We start from the raw sequence: 22,022 nt of genomic DNA, 5'->3' as shown, positions 1-22,022 counted from the left end.
AAGTTAATAACACTGACAAAACTCCCCCAACACGTACAATAATCTAACCGTCTAGCATCCTCTCCACACAAATGATACTACCTAAATAGTAATCACATTACAGGCAGCTAAGAAAGAGCACGAATAATCACGGGAGAGGAATGATAGAGGAGGTTAGACTTACCTGGTGCGGAGTCGTATACACGGAAATCAATCAGGACAACCGAGGAAACACTGTGCACCCAATCACCACAAAGGTGCAACAAACATCAATAATGAACTCCCCCAAACACGTAAAAGTGATATAACCGTCTATTAAACCTCACCATAGTAGCTCAAGTATAGCAACAACACAGCCTTTAGGCCAACACTGTGGGGAATTTAAATAGAACGCGGTTAAAGATCACCTGGTGTGGGGTCGTGACAGTAGCACAGATGTAACGTAGCACAGCTCAAGACGAGACCAGAGGCGGCAAGATAAGAATTCCGTCCCCTCTCTATACAGCGGCTTGAACAGGCAGAGAGAGAATCACTTCAGCCCACGAAAATTGAAGTCTTCTAAATGAGGACCTCAGCAGAGTGGTGTGGATGTATGTTGCCGGCAGAAGGCTGGAGGTCACTGCGGATATTAACAAGACTAAGATCAGTCAACACCACCAATTCTCCTCGCGGGTTCGAAGCGTGCATCGGCAAGTCACGTGAAGCATCACACGTGGACAAGTGGTAGTTACGGTGGCGTGATGATCCTACGCACACGGAAACACACACACTCACACACACACATACAAAGTTATGTGAAGGTTGCCGGCGGCCCTTACAGTGGGCAAGCACCTTGATGGCACACTAAGCAGTGTAATACCTCGATAGTTATTGCAATCCTGACGATCCCCTTTTCCTTTCGAGATAGGGACGACCAACCCTCTCTTTCAGTCAGGAAGAATGGTACCAGATTGCCATAATTCTGGAAATCCTAGGCCACTTGATACCCATATTTCTGACTCGTGGACGAAAATCTGTGAATTATTTCAATTCTATTCCTGTGATGGTGGCAAAATCTTAAAGTCTTATGCCTGTATCTCTTTTTTTAAATATCTACTTTTTTTTATAAAATAAAGAAAATACTGGCAACCTCTGGCAACCCTCATATGCACACATAACCTACTGTATCTTGTAATAACCAAAATATATTTACTGCATTTTTTTCTTGCCATAAAAGCACGCTCCTGAATCCTTTTGGCTACTGCTGTCAACAAGGAAATGCCCATGATACTATTCGAAGCTCACCTCAGTACATCCCCATTTTTGAGAACGTGAGGGTGCGCTTCATGACTTCTCCCTCATTGCCTACAGAATTCGCTTACAAATCCGTGTATTCCTCTCAGTCCTGCAGCAACCATGGGTGGGGTAAATAAACATCCAAAATAGTAGGAAGAATGCGAAAAAGGCGCGTGAAAGTAAGAAAATGAAGCAAGAGGAAACACAGACTCCATCCATCGCGTCAGTCATGCACCAGCCAGATACGAGTCAGGCAACAAGCCACACTCCACCCTCCTCCCTCACCCCTACCTCTGCTAAGATGAGAAAATCCGAACTGGAAAGTGTTGCATAATCAATGAGTAAACCAGTATCAGAAGATGAACATTATAGTATTAAATAAAAGCTACCTCAAAGAAATTATTTCTAAAGTCTCATGTGGTCAGTGTTATGGACAACTGAAAACAAATTTTGCCAATAATTTTTTGGACCACAAACTTGATCTAGAATGTGAAGACTGTGCCACTAAAGTCATGGTCCCTGAGGTGAAGGCCACTCCTATTACTAAGGCAATGGTGTACAGTACTACGAATGTAGGAGTAGGCTATGAAGGATTACATTACTTTACTGGACACATGAGCATGAAGCCACTTTATGATAAGTATAACCATGTTTAATCAGTGATTCTTGATGCTACAAAAGAAAAAGTAACGGAATATTGAACATCAGTATTGAGGCTGGAAAGAGTCATTATTCTGCAGAAGATGGCATTTATGATATGAGAGTGATTTTTTATGGTTCTTGGCAGAAAAGAGGCCACACAAATAACCTAGCTGTTGGTGCTGTCATAGATGCGGACACAGGGTTGGTATTAGATTACGAGATAATGTGTAAATTTTATGAAGTATTTACAAAGAAGGTAAATACCAAGAAACCAGGGAAAGTGAGCAATGAGTAGTTTGAAAGATGACAGCACACAAGGATAAGTACATGAAAAATTATGAAGGATCTTCCGGTGGCATGGAAGCAGGAATAGCTGTGAAACTATTCAGTAAAAGTTTAGATAAGAATATGAGGTACACTTTGCTTATATCGGATGGCGACAGCTCTGCATATAATGCTGTATGTGACATAAATAATGGTGAGGGGCCATATGGTGACGTGAAAGTTGAAAAAGGCGAGTGTATAAACCATGTCGCAAAAACATTAGGCACATCACTCAGAAAAGAGAGAGAGAGAGAGAGAGAGAGAGAGAGAGAGAGAGAGAGAGAGAGAGAGAGAGAGAGAGAGAGAGAACAAGTGGTAACAAAGGAAAACAAAGACAGGAAAAGTGCACAGAATAAAGGAGATGGGAGGTAAGGAAAAACAAACTGATGTAGTAATAGCTTAACTGCAAAAGTATTATGCCACCACGATTCGACGTGTGGAAGGACTGAGGAATGACATCTAGTCATCCTTCCTGCACTGTTTTTCCTCGGATGTGAAGCCCCAACACCACTTATGCCCCAAAACAAGTGACAGCTGCTGCTCCTATCAAAGAGCAGGTGCAAACAACATGCCGCTACCCTCCCACGACAAAATGAAACGTCGCACAAGCTGTCCTGGATTACAACGCTGGGTACAAGTGAGGATTTGTTCTTCCGTTGCGAGGAGAACCCTTCACACGACTGCAGCAGTCATCACTCCAACTAAGAGACATAAAACGTGAGAGGGAATAGAGGAAGAGAAAACAGATACCTGGCAAACATGCTATGTGTGACTATGAGGCCGGGGGCTTTTAAGTATGGCGCACGCATTCCTTTTAGTTTTAAAAGTCGCTCTCCTGAAAAATGAAGGTTTTCTACATTAATGCAGCTTATCTCAGTTGTTATTTTATGTATTTAAGTAATTCCTTTTGACTTTTGAATGTATAAATGAGTATTTAATTGTGTATACAATAAAAAAAGGAATATATTATTGATTAATTAAGGTTTTCCTTAATTAAACAATTTTACAGGATTCTATCAGTATTTGAAAGGAAAAAATTCATAATAAATAAAAGATGAGAGACTGATGAAAACACTCTTAGAAAAGCTGTTACCAAAGGTCTAGTCTCTCGTTTCACACAACAGAATATGGTGCACATGTAGCAGGATATGGTTCAGTGTTATCTTAAAAGTTATGAGAGCTAATTAGCTTCCCTATATATCTTCTCAATTCGAAATAGTACTTATACACAAGTTCACCATAGAAAAAAAAATTATGTCACCCTCACCTCTGATCGCCCCTGGCGTTGCCATAAGGCAGTCAAGACTGGCAACCTACGGATCATGGCCCCACCTCCAGCTCTGAGCAGCTCCGCACTGATGTTACGATACCAGGGGCATTTCCATCTTTTAACTTTGCCACAGCCTCTCTGGCCTTTTCAAGAAAGGGTGCACTTTCTTCGGTGGGTGGAGCAGCATCCGCCACCTGCAACCCATCAACTGGAAACTGCCCAGTCGGAGGGTCCACCGTATGCTCATAGTACTCAGCCCAACGAGCCCTCTGCCCATCCATTTCCGACACAAGGCAGCCATCAGCTGTTCGGATAGCGCTCATCTGAGAGGGAGGGTCTGACCGGAACTTTCTCCTGAGAGTAAACAAAGATATTGTCAAAGTAAAAGTACACATTTGACAATCCTGCTAATACCATCCTCACCAGGCTGATGTAAGTGGCGCAGGCAGTGACGAGCCTGAATGGCATCCGACAAAACTCCATTAAGCCCATATGGTTAGGAAAGGTTGTTAAGGGCTGAGCCTGGGAAGAGAGGGGTACCTGGTATTAAGCCTTGGACAGATCCAGTTCCGAGAAATACCGGGCTCCTGAAAACTTGTGCAGGTCTTCTTCCATGTTGCAGGTAGGCTCGGCACGGAAGCGGGTGATGGAATTCAATTGTCGAAAGTCAACTGCCATCCGATACATTCCATCCGCCTTCTTCACCATAACGACAAGAGAACAGTGCTAAGAGAAGGAACGTTGAATAATGCCCTGCTGCATGAGGGTTTCTACTACCTTTTCAAAGAAGGCTTTAAGGTGAACTGGCTGTGTCTGTACTCAATCGGTGGTTGTTAACTTTATGTCATTTTCGATGGTACTTGTGCAGCCTGGTATATCGGAGAAAACGTCGCCAAACTCTGTTAGAAGGTCCTTAAACTCACCTTGTTGAAGTGTTGACAGGACCGGACCTATCCCAGGATGGCGGCTAGTCGGGGGATCGTCGGTTAGGCCATCAGGAGTCACGGGCAGAGTTACTGCTTGATCCACGTCAGGATGGCAGTCGTTTTGGAGGACAGCAGATACCGTCTCCTGGTCGGCTAGAGGAGAAATTTCGTCAAGTACAGAAGCCAGCCCTACCTGTGCGCCGCGGTAGTAGGGTTTAGGAGGTTCACATGATACAGTTTGGGTCCCTTGGGTTCGGCTATGACATAGTCTACCTTGTTGCGCCTTTCTATTACCTGATAAGGGCCGTTCCAGGAGAGAAGTAGCCGCTTCTTGTCGCTTGGCAGTAACACCAGCACTTCGTCTCCGGGCTTAAACTAGCGATCCTGGAACCTAACATCAAAGTGGGCCTTGTATCGGGTGGTACTCACGTCGGCATTCCGGGCAGCATTCTTCGCACACTCATCCAGTTCGTCTTGCAGCTCGATGATATACTAGAAGGTGTCACGCTCTTGGTCCTCAATGCTGCGGTCTTCCCAGAGGTCCCGTAATACTGTTAAAGGTCCCCGTACAGAGCGGCCATACAGCAGGTTGAAGGCTGAAAACCCGGTTCTGTCACTTGGTATCTCCCTGAGGGCGAATAAAGTTGGTATGAGGTAACGGTGCCACTCACGGGGTTTGTCCTCACAAAGCTTCCATAGCGAGGTTTTCAGGGGTCCATGTAGACGTTCAACTCGACCGTTACCACTAGGATGGTAAGGGGTGGTGAAGATGGGTTTTACCCCTAGCAGCTTATGAAACTCAGCCAGATAGATAGATAGATTATTATTATTATCATTATTATTATTACTATTATTATTATTAGTAGTAGTAGTAGTAGTATGATCATCATTATCATCTTATTATTATTATTATTATTATTATTATTATTATTATTATTATTATTATTATATAAATTTCATCGCCACCACATGCATGGACAAAGTAAACTGTGTCATTCAGCAAGGCTCCAAATGAACCTTGGTTTAGGCCCTGAAGACCTTCAGTCAGTCGGCAGATGCTCTTTCACTCATACACCCACACAACCATTATCTCTATTATTATTATTATTATTATTATTATTATTATTATTATTATTATTATTCATGTGACGAATAATAATGATAATAATAATAATAATAATAATAATAATAATAATAATAATAATAATAATAATAATAATAATGATAATAATAATAATAATAATAATAATAATAATAATAATAATAATAATAATAATGATAATAATAATAATAATAATAATAATAATAATAATAATAATAATAATAATAATAATAATAATAATAATAATAATAATAATAATAATAATAATAAAAATAATAATAATAACAATGATAATAATAATATTAATGATAATAATGATAATAATAATAATAATAATAATAATAATAATAATAATAATAATAATAATAATAATAATATCAATGATAATGATACTAATAATGAAAATGATAATAATAATAATTATAATGTTAATAAGAGTAATAAAATAGTAATGATAATGATAATAATAATAATAATAATAATAATATTATTATTATTATTATTATTATTATTATTATTATTATTATTATTATTATTATTGTAATTATTATTATTATTAATTATAACGAAAATAATAATAACTAGACGCATATCACTCGGAGAGTGAACACCTACGCCAAAGATAGTCTTGAAAATTGGTGTGGGAGTCAACTGTGATCTTATGCATCATATGGAAGCATTTGTTTCGAAATTTGGTGAAATTCTATTTTTTTTAAACTTTGACCTTGGGCGAACTTTTCGAGGTCAAGGTCAAAGGTAAAGGTCAAGGCCATGCAAGGTGCATCATATGGAAGCATTTGTTTCGAAATTTGATGAAATTTTATTTTTTTGGAAACTCTGACCTTGGGTGAACTTTTCAAAGTCAAGGTCAAAGTCAAGACCATGCATGGTACGTCTTTCCATGAGCTAAGATATGAACCAAGTCTGAAGTCTCTACAATGAAGAGAAACGAAGTTATGGCCAATCTGACGTTTTGTGCAATCTTGACCTAGACCTTTGACCTTTGACATAAAAAATTCAATGAGTTCGATTCTTGATAGACACGCATCACATGGAAGCATTTGTTTCGAAATTTGATGAAATTCTTTTGTTTTTTTAATTTGACCTTGGGCGAACTTTTCGAGGTCAAGGTCAAAGGTCAAGGTCAAGGTCAAGGCCATGCAACATGCATATTTCTATGAGCTAAAATATGAACCAAGTCTGAAATCTCTAGGATGACGAAAACCGAAGTTATGGCCAATCTGACGTTTTGTGTGACTTTTCTCTTGACCTTTGATCTCTGACATAAAAAATATAATGGGTTCTGTTTTGGATGAACATGAAGCTTCCCTGAAAACTTGGTTGAGATATCCGCAAAATTGTGCACAGAAGACTGTTAACGAACAAACAAATGAATAAACTAGACGCATAGCACTCGGAAAGTGCACACCTCCGCCAAAGATCGTCCTGAAAATTGGTATGGGCATCAACTGTGATCCTATGCATCATAAGGAAGCATTTGTTTCGAAATTTAATTAAATGTATTTTTTCTGGAAACTTTGACCTTGGGCGAACTTTTCGAGGTCAAGGTCAAGGTCAAGGCCATGCACGGCGAATCATATGAAAACATTTGTTTCGAAATTTTATGATTTTTTTTTTTGGAAACTTTGACCTTGGGCGAACTTTTCGAGGTCAAGGTTAAAGGTCAAGGTCATGCAAGGGGCACCATGTGGAAGCATTTGTTTTGAAATTTGATGAAATTCTATTTTTTTGGAAATTTTGACCTTGGCAAACTTTTCGAGGTCAAGGTCAAAGGTCAGTGTGATTGCCATGCAAGGTGCGTCTTTCCATGAGCTCAAATATAAACCAAGTCTGAAGTCTCTACGATGACGAGAACCGAAGTTATGGCAATCTGACGTTTTGTGCGACCTTGACCTTGACCTTTGACCTTTGACATACAAAATTTAATGGGTTCTATTCTGGATGGACACGCATCATATGGAAGCATTTGTACGGAAATTTGATGAAATTCTATTGTTTGGAAACATTTACCTTGGACGAACTTTTCGAAGTCAAGGTCAAAGTTCAAGGTCAAGGGCATGCAAGGTGTGTCTTTCCATGAGCTAGAATATGAACCAAGTCTGAAGTCTCTTCGATGACGAGAACCGAAGTTATGGCCAATCTGACGTTTTGTGCGACCTTGACCTTGACCTTTGACCTTTGATATAAAAAAATAATGGGTTCTGTTTTGGATGGACACGAGGCTTCCCTGAAAAATTGGTTGAGATATCCGCAAAATTGTGCTCAGGAGACTGTTAATGTACAAACAAATAAATAAATAAACATACTGACCGGACCGAAAATAGAACCCCCTCCAACTTCGTTGACGGAGGTAATAACAATAATAATAATAATACAAATAATAATAATAATAATAATAATGATAATAATAATAATAATAATAATAATAATAATAATAATAATAATAATAATAATAATTTTAGTAATATAGCAACTAATAACTAGTAATTCAATCATATACTACCATGGTGCTGTAATTCGTAGTTCAATCTACGAAACCGTGGGTTACAGCAAGATTATGAAGCGATCAGTATCTATCTATCCATTTGTTCTTCCATTCATGCTGGTCAGCAAATGGGTACCTGGGGATACTTTGTGTAGGTAAATTGTAGTAACTGTGATGAAACACGTGCACTGTCCTTTAGGCTAATGGCTTCTCGCAGACCACAGGCTGAGGGGACGATGAGATTAAGATGAGCACCGACCGAATAAGTAGCTTAAGTGTGTTTATATTTAACATTACTTTCGTCTCCAACAGGGCTCATACTTGTACCTGACTCGCCGCTACCTCGAAGCTCGGTACGGCACCTGTGCAGGCCGCGCCACATATAAGCAGCTCCTTCACCGCCTGGCCCACCTCCACCATCTGAGTGAAGACCATCTGCGCCTGTTTTTGGAGGTGAACCCAACACAAGTGGAGCCACTGTTGATTGAGATTTTTGACTTAAAGCACAGATAACTCCCTCTCCCCCCCTCCCCCACCACACACACACTTGGACAGGCAACACATTCCAGGTCACTCTCTTCTGCTGTTAACTCTGTTTCTCCAGTTCAAAATTTCAAAAATCAAACCAACAAATATCTAAAGATTTTACGTGAAATTGATTAATAAATGAGGTCTTTATAAGATATATGAAAGGGAATCAGCTTTTATTCCAAGTTCGCTTGAAATGCTTTTGAACTCGAATGAACGAACCTTTTGAGCTGCTTTGGGCATCGTAACTGATCAAATGATCATTAGAATCGCTTCACTCGATTCAACTATAAGCGAATCAACAAAAGCCTCAAATTTACCCAAGCAACATTGATCCTTTCTCTATATTAGATGACGCGTTCCGATTATGATGCCAGTAGATTTTCTTGGTAGGGGTGGGGCCTGTTATGAAGCAAGCACGTATTTATAGAGGCGCCATCTTGCTTGACTTCAGCTGTTCCATGGAGCTCATCTTTGATCCTCCTTTAGAGATCACGGTCACGGTTGGTAGGTGGTCTTGAGGACATCATGTGGGTAGTTTCCCACGTAACGATGACTGAAAATTGTCAGCTTGTTGCGGTGGGCGGGACGTGATCCCAGGTTTTCCTGGACGCCGCGTCCGCAAGCCGACCACTTAGCCACCGCCTAAATCAACAAAGATGTATATATGAATAATGTCTTAAGTCAGATAATGCATATGAATGTCCCGGAAGAAGAATACTTATTTAAGAGTTATTTTATTGCTGCAATTAATAATATTTTTACTTTAATTATTTTGAATATACATTCTGTTGCTATAAACCTCCAGTACAGTATTTTGATGATTCAGTTTTACCAGTACCTGTACAAAATTTGATCTTTTTTTTTGTATAACAAGACTATTCAGATATTTTCTGACTCTTGCTAGAGCGTACCAGCGTTACTCAGGTTGTCATCCCTACCGTTCTGGTCAAGTCTGTCCTGCAGCTTCTCCATGACTATCCGCATGCTGGTCACCCCTTCCGGGGTGACCAATTTTCGAATATCCGCTACCTGACGGACCCTTTGATGTTGTTGGCATTGATCTTTTACAGCTCCCTTGCAGTCATCAAGGCTCCTCATACGTCCTTGTCTGCGTTGATCACCTCAGCCGTTTTGTGGTCTTAGCGCCATTACGTAGCAAGTCTGCTACAACAATCTCTCATGCGCTTGTCTCTAATCTGATTTGTCCCTACACGTCTCCTCGTGTATTTCTGTGATAATGGGACATAATTTAAGAATCAAGTTCTTCGTGACATTTGCCAACAGTTTAAAATTAAACAAACATTCATTACTGCACATCATCCGGCGTCTAACGGCATCATCGAAAGGACCAACAGGAAGATTTTATAAATTTTCCGTCATTATGCAGTTGTTTACAGGAATCTTAGGAAGATTGGCTACCCCATGTTGCTGTTTATATTAACAACTCTGTCAAATCTTCCACAAACAAAGCGCCTCACTAAATCCTCTTTGGCCTCTATTCCTCCTCTATTCCTTTGACGACTACTCTCAGATGCAGCTCCCACGAGCTTCCCATGAGGAGATGCTACGTAAACAACACCTTCAAGCAAGTCCCATCACCTTCAGTGTTGGAGACTGAGATGAAGCATATACCTGACCGATCTTGCAAATTGCTCCCTAACTTTTCAGGCCTTTATCTTATTACAGAAAAGATGCATGATAGTAAGTTCAAGATTCTTGACCCGGTCAGACATAGTTCAAAGGTAGTTCACGCTGATAGGCTCAAGCATGTGGGTGTGCCCCTTCCGCCTAACATTCAGCCTCCTACGTACTTCCACCTCTACCAATGAACCTTACATTCCTTCCCCACATGACACTAGCTCCTCTTCCTGCAGACAGAAGTTGAGGTCTGCTACATCTTTCTTAATTTTGTTTTTTTCTCATTGTCGTTTTTTTTCTTTTTGTTGTGTAGCTACCACAGATAGCATGGTATTTTTGTTAATGTACCTTTTTTTTGGTTAAAGGTTCCTCACCTAAGGTTGTGTAATGGATCATGTGAGGACACATGCCGGTTGTGGCAAAGCGATATTGCAGTATAGGATTGTATGTAATTATGTATGAATATTTGAAAGTAGCGCCCTGCGTGGTGCCCCATGCTTTTGGCGGTATTATTCCTTCCCGCGACCCGCCTCCTCAGCGTCCCACCTGAGTGGAAGACAAACATTCAAACTGGGAGGGTGTACCACTCCACCCTTGCCAGCCTCCTGTAACTCCTGTAATAAACTTAAGAAGAGGACTAGGACCTATTCATTCCAATCCATCATTATATGATGTTGCGTATGTTTCTGTTTTCTATCGATATTTTCATGCTGACTGCCCTTTTTAACTTGCTAACTGCATGCCTCCCCCTCTCACGCAGCCCCACAGTACACGACTTTCCTCTCTTGCTCATCCCTATAATATTCAAACTCCATATGCAAGACTTAACCAGCATTTTCATTAATTTATCCCTTCCGCTGGTAAAATCTAGAACAGCCTTCCTCTGTCTGTATTTCCTGCTGCCTACGACTTGAACTCTCTCAAGACGAGAGTATTGTGGCGGCCTTCACCACAAACACAATCACATAGCGCGGGACGGGAGTCGCGCTGACAGATGATTGGTTGTTGGTCTAAGGTTTAAGGTCCAAGGCGTCCGACAGCGAATATATTTTTATGCCGGACGTGTTACTTGGGTTCTGTGTCGCCGTCAGTAGACTCCGTGGGAGGGAGATAATTATGTAAACACCTTGCACAGCTTCTGGAGTTTAATATTCTTCCTTAGTAGTACACTTCACTCTGACTCTTCACTGACCACTAGCTTACTATGACTGGGACTGTCTCCTCTCGCCCTCTTCTCCTATATATATCCAGAACAGTACAGTCTAGAATGTTACAGTATATTTTAGATCATACAAGAACATGTAGCAAAAATATGTGCGAGTTGGCAACACTTCCCGCCTGGCGCCTGGCCGCGCCCCGCGGGCCGTGGACGAGGCTTTGCTCCCCGCCCCCCTGCTCGCTCCTCCCGGAGCCTTCTAGAGGCCCATAGACGCCGGGGAAAGCTTCCAGCACAACACTATCCCCCCCCTCTTAATTGTGATCGTCCCGATCACACACTTAACTATATACAAACATTAGATAATTAATCAAAAACATAATAATCGTCGTATCGCTGTGGACGCCTGCGTTGTCTCTGTCTTCTGTTTGGTGCTTCCTGCGCGTCTGTGTCCTGGTGCGCCTCGTCGTCGTCCGCATCTTGGGGTGTCCCTGGAATATCTGCCGAAGCCGGGAGGTTATCTCCCTCGGCTGAAATGTCCATGTCGTCGTCGACCTCCTCTCGGTCCTGGACATCCCTTGCGTTTTCGTCGGCTGCTGGGTGTTTGTAGTTGTTCCAGGTGTAGTTTCCCGAACCGTGGTACCTCCATAGCCGGTTGACGTGGACAACTTTCGGCTTGGTCCTTTCCATTCTCCGGATTCGGTAAGTCACGTCGGAGAGGCGTTCTAGCACAGTATAAGGGCCTTCCCAGGGGCTCTGTAACTTCGGAGACTGTCCTTTCTTCCTCTGCGGGTTGTAAAGCCAGACTTGGTCTCCTTCCTTGAAGTCAATGTGGCTTGCCCTCATATTGTAACCGCGATTCATGGCCTCTCCGGAGAACATCAAGGCACCACGGACTTGATGGTGCACCTCTTCCAGCCGTTCCTCTAGTTGACGGGCAAAACTGGAGGCGTCCCTTGGAAGGCTTTCCCCAGGAGGTCTTCCTGTCAGTAGGTCCACCGGCAATCGCAGCTCACGTCCAAACATCAGCTTTGCCGGTGAATACCCCGTAGTCACGTGGGCGGCAGACCTGTAGGCCATGAGGAGCGCAGGCAGCTTCTGATCCCATGAAGACTGATCATTGTTGCACTGCTTGGCCAACTCCTGGCCCAACGTCCAATTAAACTTCTCCATCATTCCATCTGACTGTGGGTGCAGAGGGGTGGTCCGGGTCTTCTTGATACCCAGGAGCTTGCAGCACTCGGCAAGGACTGTTGACTCAAAATTCCTTCCCTGGTCGGAATGGAGCTCGTTAGGCACACCGAAGCGACAGAAGAACTCCTCCACCAATACCTTAGCGATGGTAGTGGCTTCCTGGTCAGGGATGGCGTAGGCTTCCGGCCACTTGGTGAAGTAATCCATTGTGACGCAGATGTACCTATTTCCATTCGTCGTCAGAGGCAACCCGTTCCATGGGGGCTCCAACCTGGTATAGTTGCAATGGGGCACGGTGACGCTTCTTGGGGTCCTTCTTTGCACAGCACACCTCACACGCGTGACACCATTCTTCCACATCCTTCCTCATGCCAACCCAGTAGAATCTTTGGCGCAGGTGACTCAGGGTCTTCTTTACCCCAAGGTGTCCGCTGGTGATGCTGTCGTGCATTTCTTTCAAGACGCCCTCCCGGGACTTCATAGCACCGTGGACCAGTAGTGGTCAAGACCATCATGAGGGACCCAGCGTCGCTGCAACACCCCGTTGTCCATCCGAAGAGTGTCCCACTGAGTCCAGTAATTCTTGGTGGTAGGGCTTTCTCTCGAGATTACTTCCCACCCAGGTCGCGTTGACGAGTGACTCAGCCACTCCATAATTGATCTCAGATTTCTGTCCTCCTGCTGCAGTTTTCCCAAGTCTTCCCTTGGCACCTCCGCTGTCTGTTCCACTGTAGTGCGGGGGCACATATTCTGGACGCTTTCCTTCTGGAGGCAATGTTGACACTCAGGTAGGCAGGGGCGCCGGCTCAAGCTGTCCGCGTTACCGTGTGTTAGCCCAGATCGGTGCACAATAGTGTAGTGATGCTGCTCTAGTTTACCTATCCAGAGAGCAAGCTGGCCCTCATGGTTTTATTGACTTCAACCACCGCAATGCAGCGTGATCCGTGCGGATGGTGAAAGTTGCACCGTACAGGTAAGCATGGAAAAAGTCAAGGCTCTTGACTACTGCCAGGAGTTCTTTCCGGGTCACGCAATAGTTTTTCTCGGCTGGGGTGAGCTTCTTGCTGAAGTAGGCCACAACCCGTTCCATGTCGGCACATGCCTGGGACAGCACTCCACCAATCCCCTCATCACTGGCATCACAATCCAATATAAAAGGCTTAGAGGGGTCTGGGTAGGTGAGTACGGGCGAGCTGATGAGAGCCTCCTTGGGCTTCTCAAAGGCAACCTGAGTTTCCGCTGTCCACTCAAAATTGCGCCACTTCTACGTCAGGAGGTGCAGTGGTGCAGCAATCGTAGCGAAGCCTTTTACAAACCTGCGGTAGTATGAGCACAACCCGAGGAAGCTCCGCAGCTCCTTCACATTGGTGGGTGTCGGCCAGTCCCTTAACGCAGCCACCTTCTCAGGATCAGTGCGTACTCCAGCCTCGCTCACGATGTGTCCCAAGTATTGGACCTCCCTTTGGAATAGGCAGCATTTTTTCGGGCTGAGCTTAAGGTATGCATCTCTAAACCGGGCGAAAACCTCTGATAGCCTTTCCATCTCCTGCTCGAAGGTCTGGCCAAAAACAATCACGTCGTCGAGGTAGATGAGTGCCGTCTTCCAGTGAAGTCCCTCCAGCACCCTCTCCATCAGCCGCTCGAACGTGGCAGGCGCGTTGCAGAGGCCAAAGGGCATAACCTTAAACTGCCACAGGCCTTGACCGTAGGAGAAGGCTGTTTTCTCTTTGTCCTGCTCCGCCATTTTGACTTGGTGATACCCAGACTTCATATCTAGTGTTGAAAACCACTTGCAGCCCACCAAAGCGTCGAGCGTGTCGTCGATCCGTGGGAGTGGGTATGAATCCTTGATGGTGAGATCGTTGAGGGCTCGGTAGTCCACGCAGCACCTGAGGGAGCCGTCCTTTTTCCTGACGAGCACTACAGCAGATGCCCACGGGCTGCTGGACCGCTCGATTAACCCTTGTTGCCGGAGATCATCCATTACCTCATCCATCTCTTTGCGACGGGCTGGTGCCATCCTTCGAGGAGCTTGCTTCACTGGGCGGTGGCTACCTGTGTCGATGTGGTGCTCTACCAGGTCCGTACACCCCAAGTCCAAATCTCCTGTGGAAAACACATCTGCATTCCTCACGAGAAGCTCCCTGAGCGGTTCCACTTGGGGCTCCTCCAGACACTTGCAGCTCCTGTCAAACAGGTCGCGCAGGTAGTCGGGCAGCTCCTCCTGGGGGTTCGTCAGGGTTCTCCTGCAGACACAGGTTCTCGGTTTCTGGTCGATCTCTTGGCAGAACCCCACCATGGTCCCTTGTTCTGTTTTCTTTGGGCTGAAGGAGACATTGGCCACGACGACAGGCACTTCCGCTGCAGCAGGGTCTACCAAAGTACTGCCTACAATCGTTTTCGACGACGTTTTCTACCGGGCATCGACTTCCACTCGCTACCACACACAGGCTAGCCGGGGGGCCACCCGTAATTTGACAGGGTAACAGCATCTCCGACCTCGGAGGAATAATGGTGGTGCGCTTGACCGTCACTGGCAGGTCTTCCTTGTTGACAGTGGTCAGTGGCACCCTCCTTCCTCCTACAGTCAGCTGCTTAGCGCGGAAGTCCAGCTCGCACCTGTGGGAGACAAGATAATCCATACCTAGGATGCAGGGGCCGTCCATGTCAGCCACGTAGACAGAGAGGAACTCCTCCTTTCCTCCGAGCTCAAACTTCACGTCTACTGGACCTCTGAGCTCTGCGTAGTGTCCTATAACTCCGCACAGTCGATGCGGCGTCTTAGGAAGCCGACGATGACTCACCACGTCAGGCCGCACCAATGTGCGTTCCGAGCCTGTGTCGACGACCACAGGCCACAACACTCCGTCAACCTTGCCCTCCACTTGGCAGCTTGTCATGGTGGTTCTCCTGCACACTGATATCTTCGGGGCATGTACAGGACAGACTGGTCGTTGCCCCCGTGAACCAGTCCTTCTTAGTTTCCCGAGTGGTGGTCCCTCGTTGGGGGCACATTTTTCCGACACTCATTCTTCCAGTGCCCCTTTTCTCCACAGGTCCAGCACTTGGGTCCTTCCCTGGGCTTCTTCTTATCGCCACCTTCATATTCCTTCTTCCTCTTTTAGGATTCGTTCTCCTTGTGCCCAACCTTTTCGCAGTACCAGCACGTTCCTTGGAACCTGTCTCTGTCGCTGACAGCGCCCTTTCGTGCCCTAAAGCCAGAAGTCGAGTCATCCCTGAAGCTTGACAAGCTAGACCTAACAAAGGACTCAAACTCCATGGCACGTGCCAGAGCTTCCTGCATTGATGTTGGCTTAGCTTGTTTCACTTGTATCTTCAGCTGAGGGCTGTCCAGGGCATCGATGAATTGATCACGCAGCAAAACCGTCAGCAGGTCAGGGCTGGCACCTGGGTATGCCTTGTGCGCCATGCTCTCAAGGTCCTGAGCGAGTTCCTGAAGAGACTCGCCGCGCCTCCTGTTGCGAGTTCTGAACCTAACCCTGAAGAGCTCGTTCTGGTGCTTGGTCCCATATCGTTGCTCCAGCTCCTGTGCCAGCCCGCTGTAGCTGCCCTTTGTCGCATTGTCAAGCTGAGCAAGGACCTCCAGCGCCCCCCCTTTCAGGCTAGTGGCCAGCTGTACCGCGCACTCTTGGTCATCCCATCCGTTCCGAGCTACCAACAGCTCAAACTGAGCGCGGTAAGCCTCCTAGGAGACCTTGCCATCAAACTCCTGAGGCTTCTTTCTAACAGGCGAACCCAGCAGACTCATGGGGCTGGCGGAACTTCTTGCGGGGATAAACTCAGGCGAAACAGGGCTCAAACTACCCCGGACTTGCGTAGGAGAATCATCTTGGGTACAACTAGCCCCTGCAGGCACTGGCTGTCCGTTTCCAGCCAAGCAGTCTTTAAGGGACTTCACTCTGTCACTTACTTTTAATATTTCTTTGTGTGTCGTCTCCCGTACCACCTCCATCTCTTGTTGAAGATTTGTGTGTTCTTTCTCCACTTCTATCAGGCGTTGTCCCAAGTTCGTCATCACATCAGTCATTTCTCTTCGCACTGACTCACTTCCATCTTGTACTGCTTTTAGCTGTAGCTGTAATCCTGTGAAGCGATCTTCTAGCTGTTCTTTGAGTTCCTGGAGTGTTCCTTCTTGTTGTTGCTGTGCTCTTTGTTGTTGTTCTTTGAGTTCTTGGAGTGTTCCTTCTTGTTGTTGCTGTGCTCTTTCTTGTTGTTCTTTGAGTTCTCGGTGTGCTCTTTCTTGTTGTTCTTTGAGTTCTTGGAGTGTTCTTTCTTTTTGTTGCTGTGCTCTTTCTTGTTGTTGCTGTGCTCTTTCTTGTTTCTCCCCCTGTAGTCTCAAAGCTTCCAAGAGTTCAGTCAACACGTCGTCCCTCTGGGCAGCTTGGGAACGAGTCTCCATGGGGAAAAAAAACAAATGCCTACACTCCTGACGCCAATGTTATGCCGGACGTGTTACTTGGGTTCCGTGTCGCCGTTAGGAGACTCCGTGGGAGGGAGATATATAAACACCTTGCACAGCTTCTGTAGTTTAATATTCTTCCTTAGTAGTACACTTCACTCTGACTCTTCACTGACCACTAGCTTACTATGACTGGGACTGTCTCCTCTCGCCCTCTTCTCCTATATATATCCAGAACAGTACAGTCTAGAATGTTACAGTATATTTTAGATCATACAAGAACATGTAGCAAAAATATGGGCCAGTTGGCAACACTTCCCGCCTGGCGCCTGGCCGCGCCCCGCGGGGCGCGGACGAGGCTTTGCTCCCCGCTCCCCTGCTCGCTCCTCCCGGAGCCTTCTAGAAGCCCATAGACGCCGGGGGAAGCTTCCAGCACAATAATAAACTCACGAGGCGCGGAGTGGCAGCCTCGCTGGTAGCTGATATGCTGTTGAACTGGTGCTTGATGCAGTAGCGCCCTTTAAATAGCCGTGTCTCTCGCTAATAAATCAGTTGCTGTCAGATCACCACAGTCTTTCATTCTTCCTTCCATGTAGTAAGAAATCAGATTGCCTGAAGAAGCACCCGCTACATTGGTGACACCCGGAGTGACGTAAGCTGCTCTCTCGCCTCTCGACACAATGGACACGGCCTGTATCAACTCTGCGTCCACCATTCCCACATACGCCCACCCATCCGCAGCCGCACAGGTCAAGCTCCCGACCTTCTCTACGATCGACGCACATATCTATTTCCGTCAAGCAGAGGTGCAATTATGCCTCAAAACAATAAGCAGCCCAACCTCACGTCTTCTCAGCTCTCCCAGGCAAAAATTTTCCACGCATCTCAGAATGGTTGGAAGCCAAGGGGGAAGCCGCCATCGAATACGACGACCTGAAAACCTACCTACTTCAGCGTTTTACGCCTTCGCCAGCAGCGCGAGTGTCACAGCTCCTCCGGCTCTCACAACAACCCCTTGGCCACCAGAAACCTTCCGACGCCCTCCTCGAGATGAGGGTACTGGCAAGACTCCCTGCAGCCACCGACGGGACGGCTTGACATCTAGACCTGCTTCGGGCACTGTGGCTCCTCCGCCTCCCCGAATCCATCAATGATGACCTGCAACAACAAGCAGATCACCTAGTCGACGCACTCAGGGCTTCAAACCGCCGCATCAATGCCGTGCCTTCCGACACCTCACCATCATTCCACGATGACGAGGTCGGCATCGCAGCAACAGACTGCCTACCACAGCGAGCCCGACAAGCACCGGCGCACCAGTACCAAACCAGCAAGGGGCCATGAGGAAGTTCACGGAGCAGCTCTGCTACTACCACGCCAAATTCGGCCCCAAGGCAAGAACCTGCCAACCAGGATGCTCGTGGCCAAAAAACGAATAGGGTGGCCGCTGTGCATCGTGGCGGCCCCTACAACAGGGTTGCGTTTCCCGGTCGACACTGGCGCTGCCCGTTCCCTCCTGCCAGCCGCACAATGGAAGATGCCCCATCAACCAGCATCCAACGTCCAACTCGCCGCGGCCAACAGCACACCTATACCAACGTACGGCCGTCAGCACCTCAACCTTAGCTTCGGCGGCCGCACATTCGGATGGAGTTTCATAGTGGCAGACGTCACCCTTCCCCTACTTGGGGCAGATTCTCTAGCCCACTACCAGCTCCTCGTGGACGTTGTCAGATGCCCGTTGGTGGACGCAGCCTCCCTCAAAACCACCCCCATCGCCCACCGAGTTTGCCCTACAGGCTTCGCTCACATCCGCAACACCTACCCCGATGTCTTCAAGCTAGAACTCCGACAACAGCAAAAAACGAAAGGAAAAACGGCAAAACATCGAATCTATCACCAAATAAAGACATCAGGCTCACCGGTGTTCTCCAAATTTCGTCGCCTGCCCCCTGACAAGCTCGCGGCAGCAAAACATACCTTCACCGAGCACGAGCGTCTGGGCATCTGCCAGAAGGCGCCAAGTCCCTGGCCGTCACCACTTCACATCGTGACGAAGAAGGGCATCTCCCTCCGTCCCTGTGGGGACTATAGGCGCCTCAGCACTAGATCAGAGCAAGACCCCTACCCACTGCCCCACATTGCCGACATCACCAGCTTCCTCCATGGCGCCAAAATCTTCTCAAAATTGGACTTACTAAAGGGCTACTACCAGGTCCCCATGCACACGAAGGACATTCCAAAGACCGTCATCACCACGCCCTTCGGCACCTTCTCATTTAATTACAGCTGTTTTTGCCTGCAAATTTCTGGCGCCACCTTTCAACGGATGATGGACGGAATCCTCGGTGACGTACCCCTCTGCGCCTACTACATCGACGACAGCCTCATATTTTCATCATCAAAGGAAGAACACCTGCGACATCTCCCCGAAGTACTGGGGTGTCTTCAGCAGAACGTCTTGGTGGTACGCTTCGACAAGTATTTGTTCGGCGCCAAAGAGGTGGACTTCTTAGGGCACCACCTCACTCCTGCAGGCGTTTCACCCCTACCAGACAAGGTGACCCCCTTCCAATGATTCCCCACGCCCACCACAGTGAAGGCCCTCCAGGAATTCGTTGGAATGGTCAACTATTACCACCGCTTCCTGCCCATGATCGCTTTCACCACTATACGCAGTACTACCGGGCAAACCCTAGGACCTGACTTGGAGCTCCTCTCAAGCAGATGCTTTCCAGAAAGCGAAAGACGCCCTCGCCGCGGCAGCCCTCCTTGCTTTTCTAGTTTCTGGGAAGCCTCTCATCGTCACCACGGACGCCAGCAACATCGCCATTGGCGCTGTTTTGGAACAAATCACTCACGGACAGCCACGCCCTTTGAGTTTCTTCAGCCGCAAACTCCTTAAGGCTGAAAGGAACTACTCCGCCTTCGACAGAGAATTTCTCGCCGTTCACCAGGCCGTCCGCCATTTCCGCCATTTCTTGGAGGGTGCAACCTTCACCATCCAGACCGACCACATGCCCTTGGATGACGCCTTTACTAGACAGACGGACGCCTGGTCCCCACGTCAGCGCCGACACCTCTCAGCCATCCCCGAGTTTAACTGCACCTGCCAGGCCGACACCGACGCCCTCTCCAGAGCCGAGATAGACGCAATTCAACTGGGATTCGACTAAAACCTCCTTGCCAAGTAGCAGGAATGGGACCCAGAGACGACAGCAGCGAGAACATCGCTCACAGCCCTACAGTGGAAGGACGTTCCCCTGAGCAATTCCGGCACCACCATCCTCTGCGACGTCAGCACCTGGCGACCACGTCCATGGATACCAGCATCCCTTCGTCGTCACGTTTTCGACCTCGTCCACGACCTGTCACATCCTTCACGACGAGCAACAAAACGACTGCAAACACAAAAGTTCGTGTGGCACGGAATCTCCTGCGACGCGGCGAACTGGGTTCGGTCCTGCTCTTCCTGCCAGAAATCCAAAGTCCACCGACACACCGAGACGGGCCCCGGATCATTTCACCAACCTCAGAGACGGTTTGCCCACATCCACGTGGACGTAGTGGGTCCCCTTCCTTCGTAAGCAGGACACCGTTACCTTTTCACCATCGTAGAACACTCTTATCAGATGGCCTGAAGCCGTCCCAATGCCCGACGCCACTTCAGCCTCCTGCACCGCAGCCCTGCTCTCCGGATGGATCTCCAGATTCGGCATTCCAGAGCACACCACGTCCGACTGCGGCACCACCTTCACGTCGCAGTTATGGACGTCCTTGGGACAGCTGTTGGGCACAGCAGTCTACCACACTACAGCCTACAACCCGAAAGATAACGGCATGGTGGAACGATTTCACAGAAGCGTCTCCGTGCTGCTCCGGAGGCTGGGGACTCTGATGATTCAGAGGCACCCACCGACAAGCTCCTGCACCAAATATCAGAGAGCGAGGGCGATGACCCAGCCCACCTCCCGCTCCCCGTGTCGTCTGACGATGAATGGGAGGTTGTGGAGAATAGACGCAGACGTCGCACCAGACCCCGGCACCCTCCAGCGCCGCCTCTGCTCAACGTCTAGCCCCCACTGCTTCCTCCTCCGCCGCTGCTGCTGTCACCAACCCCCTGCCAAACGCTGCTTCTCTCCCCGAGTCCGCCGCTCCACGCCACGCCGCTCCGAACCCCCCACCTCCTCCACACCACCGCATCGCCCAAAGGCCCCACCCATGCCTGCTCCACCTCCAGGTCATCGTGCCTCAGATGGAGGAGTTCAAAACCGCTCTCGACCTTGCGGAGACCCTCGAGGAAAAGTTTGGGACACGCCTACAGCTGCGCTTTCTGGAATCGGGCAGCGTGTTAATCACCCCGCACTCCGAGGAAGTCCTCCGCGTGCTACTAGATACGACGTCGGTCAACGGCAAGCCGGTGCTCCTTCGGCAGACGGGCGACGCCACCACCAAGGGCGTGGTGATGTCCTACTCGGTGGCCATGCCCCTCAAGGCACTCCTCCGCCACCCAGACGTCCTCTCTGCCGACAGGTGCCAGTCGCGCGACGGGTTAGCCACTCGTCAGGTCGTCATTACTCTGAAGGGCCACCTCCCGGGCACGCTCGACCTGGGGAGCTGGGGCATTTTCTACACCCGCCCCTTCACTAAGGAGCCGCTGCGTTGCTATCGCTGCCAGCAATACGGCCACCACCTCTCCCGCTGCAACCGCCCAGCTGTATGCGGCAAGTGCTCCGGGCCCCACATGACACAAAGAAACACAAAGGAAGAACAAACAACATCAGACCTGCTGGTCCTTACGAGGCTGTTTGTGACAAGCTACACTAACTATCTAATCAAAGGTGGAAGATAAAGGACAGCAAAGGCGAAGGCTCCTCCCCACTCCCCCATCCCTCCAGCCAAAGTTGGCAGGAAAGGAAAAAGAACCATGCATGGAAAAACTGCATGGGAATTTGTAGGAAAGAGGAAAGAACTACCATTACTGCTACCACTAACCGGGCGATAAAAGCGGACAAGGACACCAGTATTCGAAAGAACTTAACGTTATTACGACAATGAG

General features: G+C 47.5%; 1 protein-coding gene across 5 annotated transcripts in view; it reads left to right on the top strand.

Moving 5' to 3' along the window:
* The window catches only part of LOC126980192 (nuclear hormone receptor HR96-like), a gene marked incomplete in the record, with an annotated part of 172,268 nt that extends 161,438 nt beyond the window's left edge, over positions 1-10,830 (top strand). For all 5 annotated transcript variants that reach the window (XR_007732970.1, XM_050829816.1, XM_050829815.1 and 2 more), the window contains 1 exon segment: positions 8,337-10,830. Coding sequence is in view for 4 of the 5 variants with exons in the window: in XM_050829816.1 (XP_050685773.1) it covers positions 8,337-8,537 (201 nt within the window).
* Between the last annotated feature and the right edge of the window lie 11,192 nt (positions 10,831-22,022).

Source organism: Eriocheir sinensis, chromosome 43 (assembly GCF_024679095.1).
Source record: "Eriocheir sinensis breed Jianghai 21 chromosome 43, ASM2467909v1, whole genome shotgun sequence".
NCBI classification, from domain to species: Eukaryota; Metazoa; Arthropoda; class Malacostraca; order Decapoda; family Varunidae; genus Eriocheir; species Eriocheir sinensis.
This window is presented reverse-complemented; position numbering and strand designations above follow the sequence as displayed.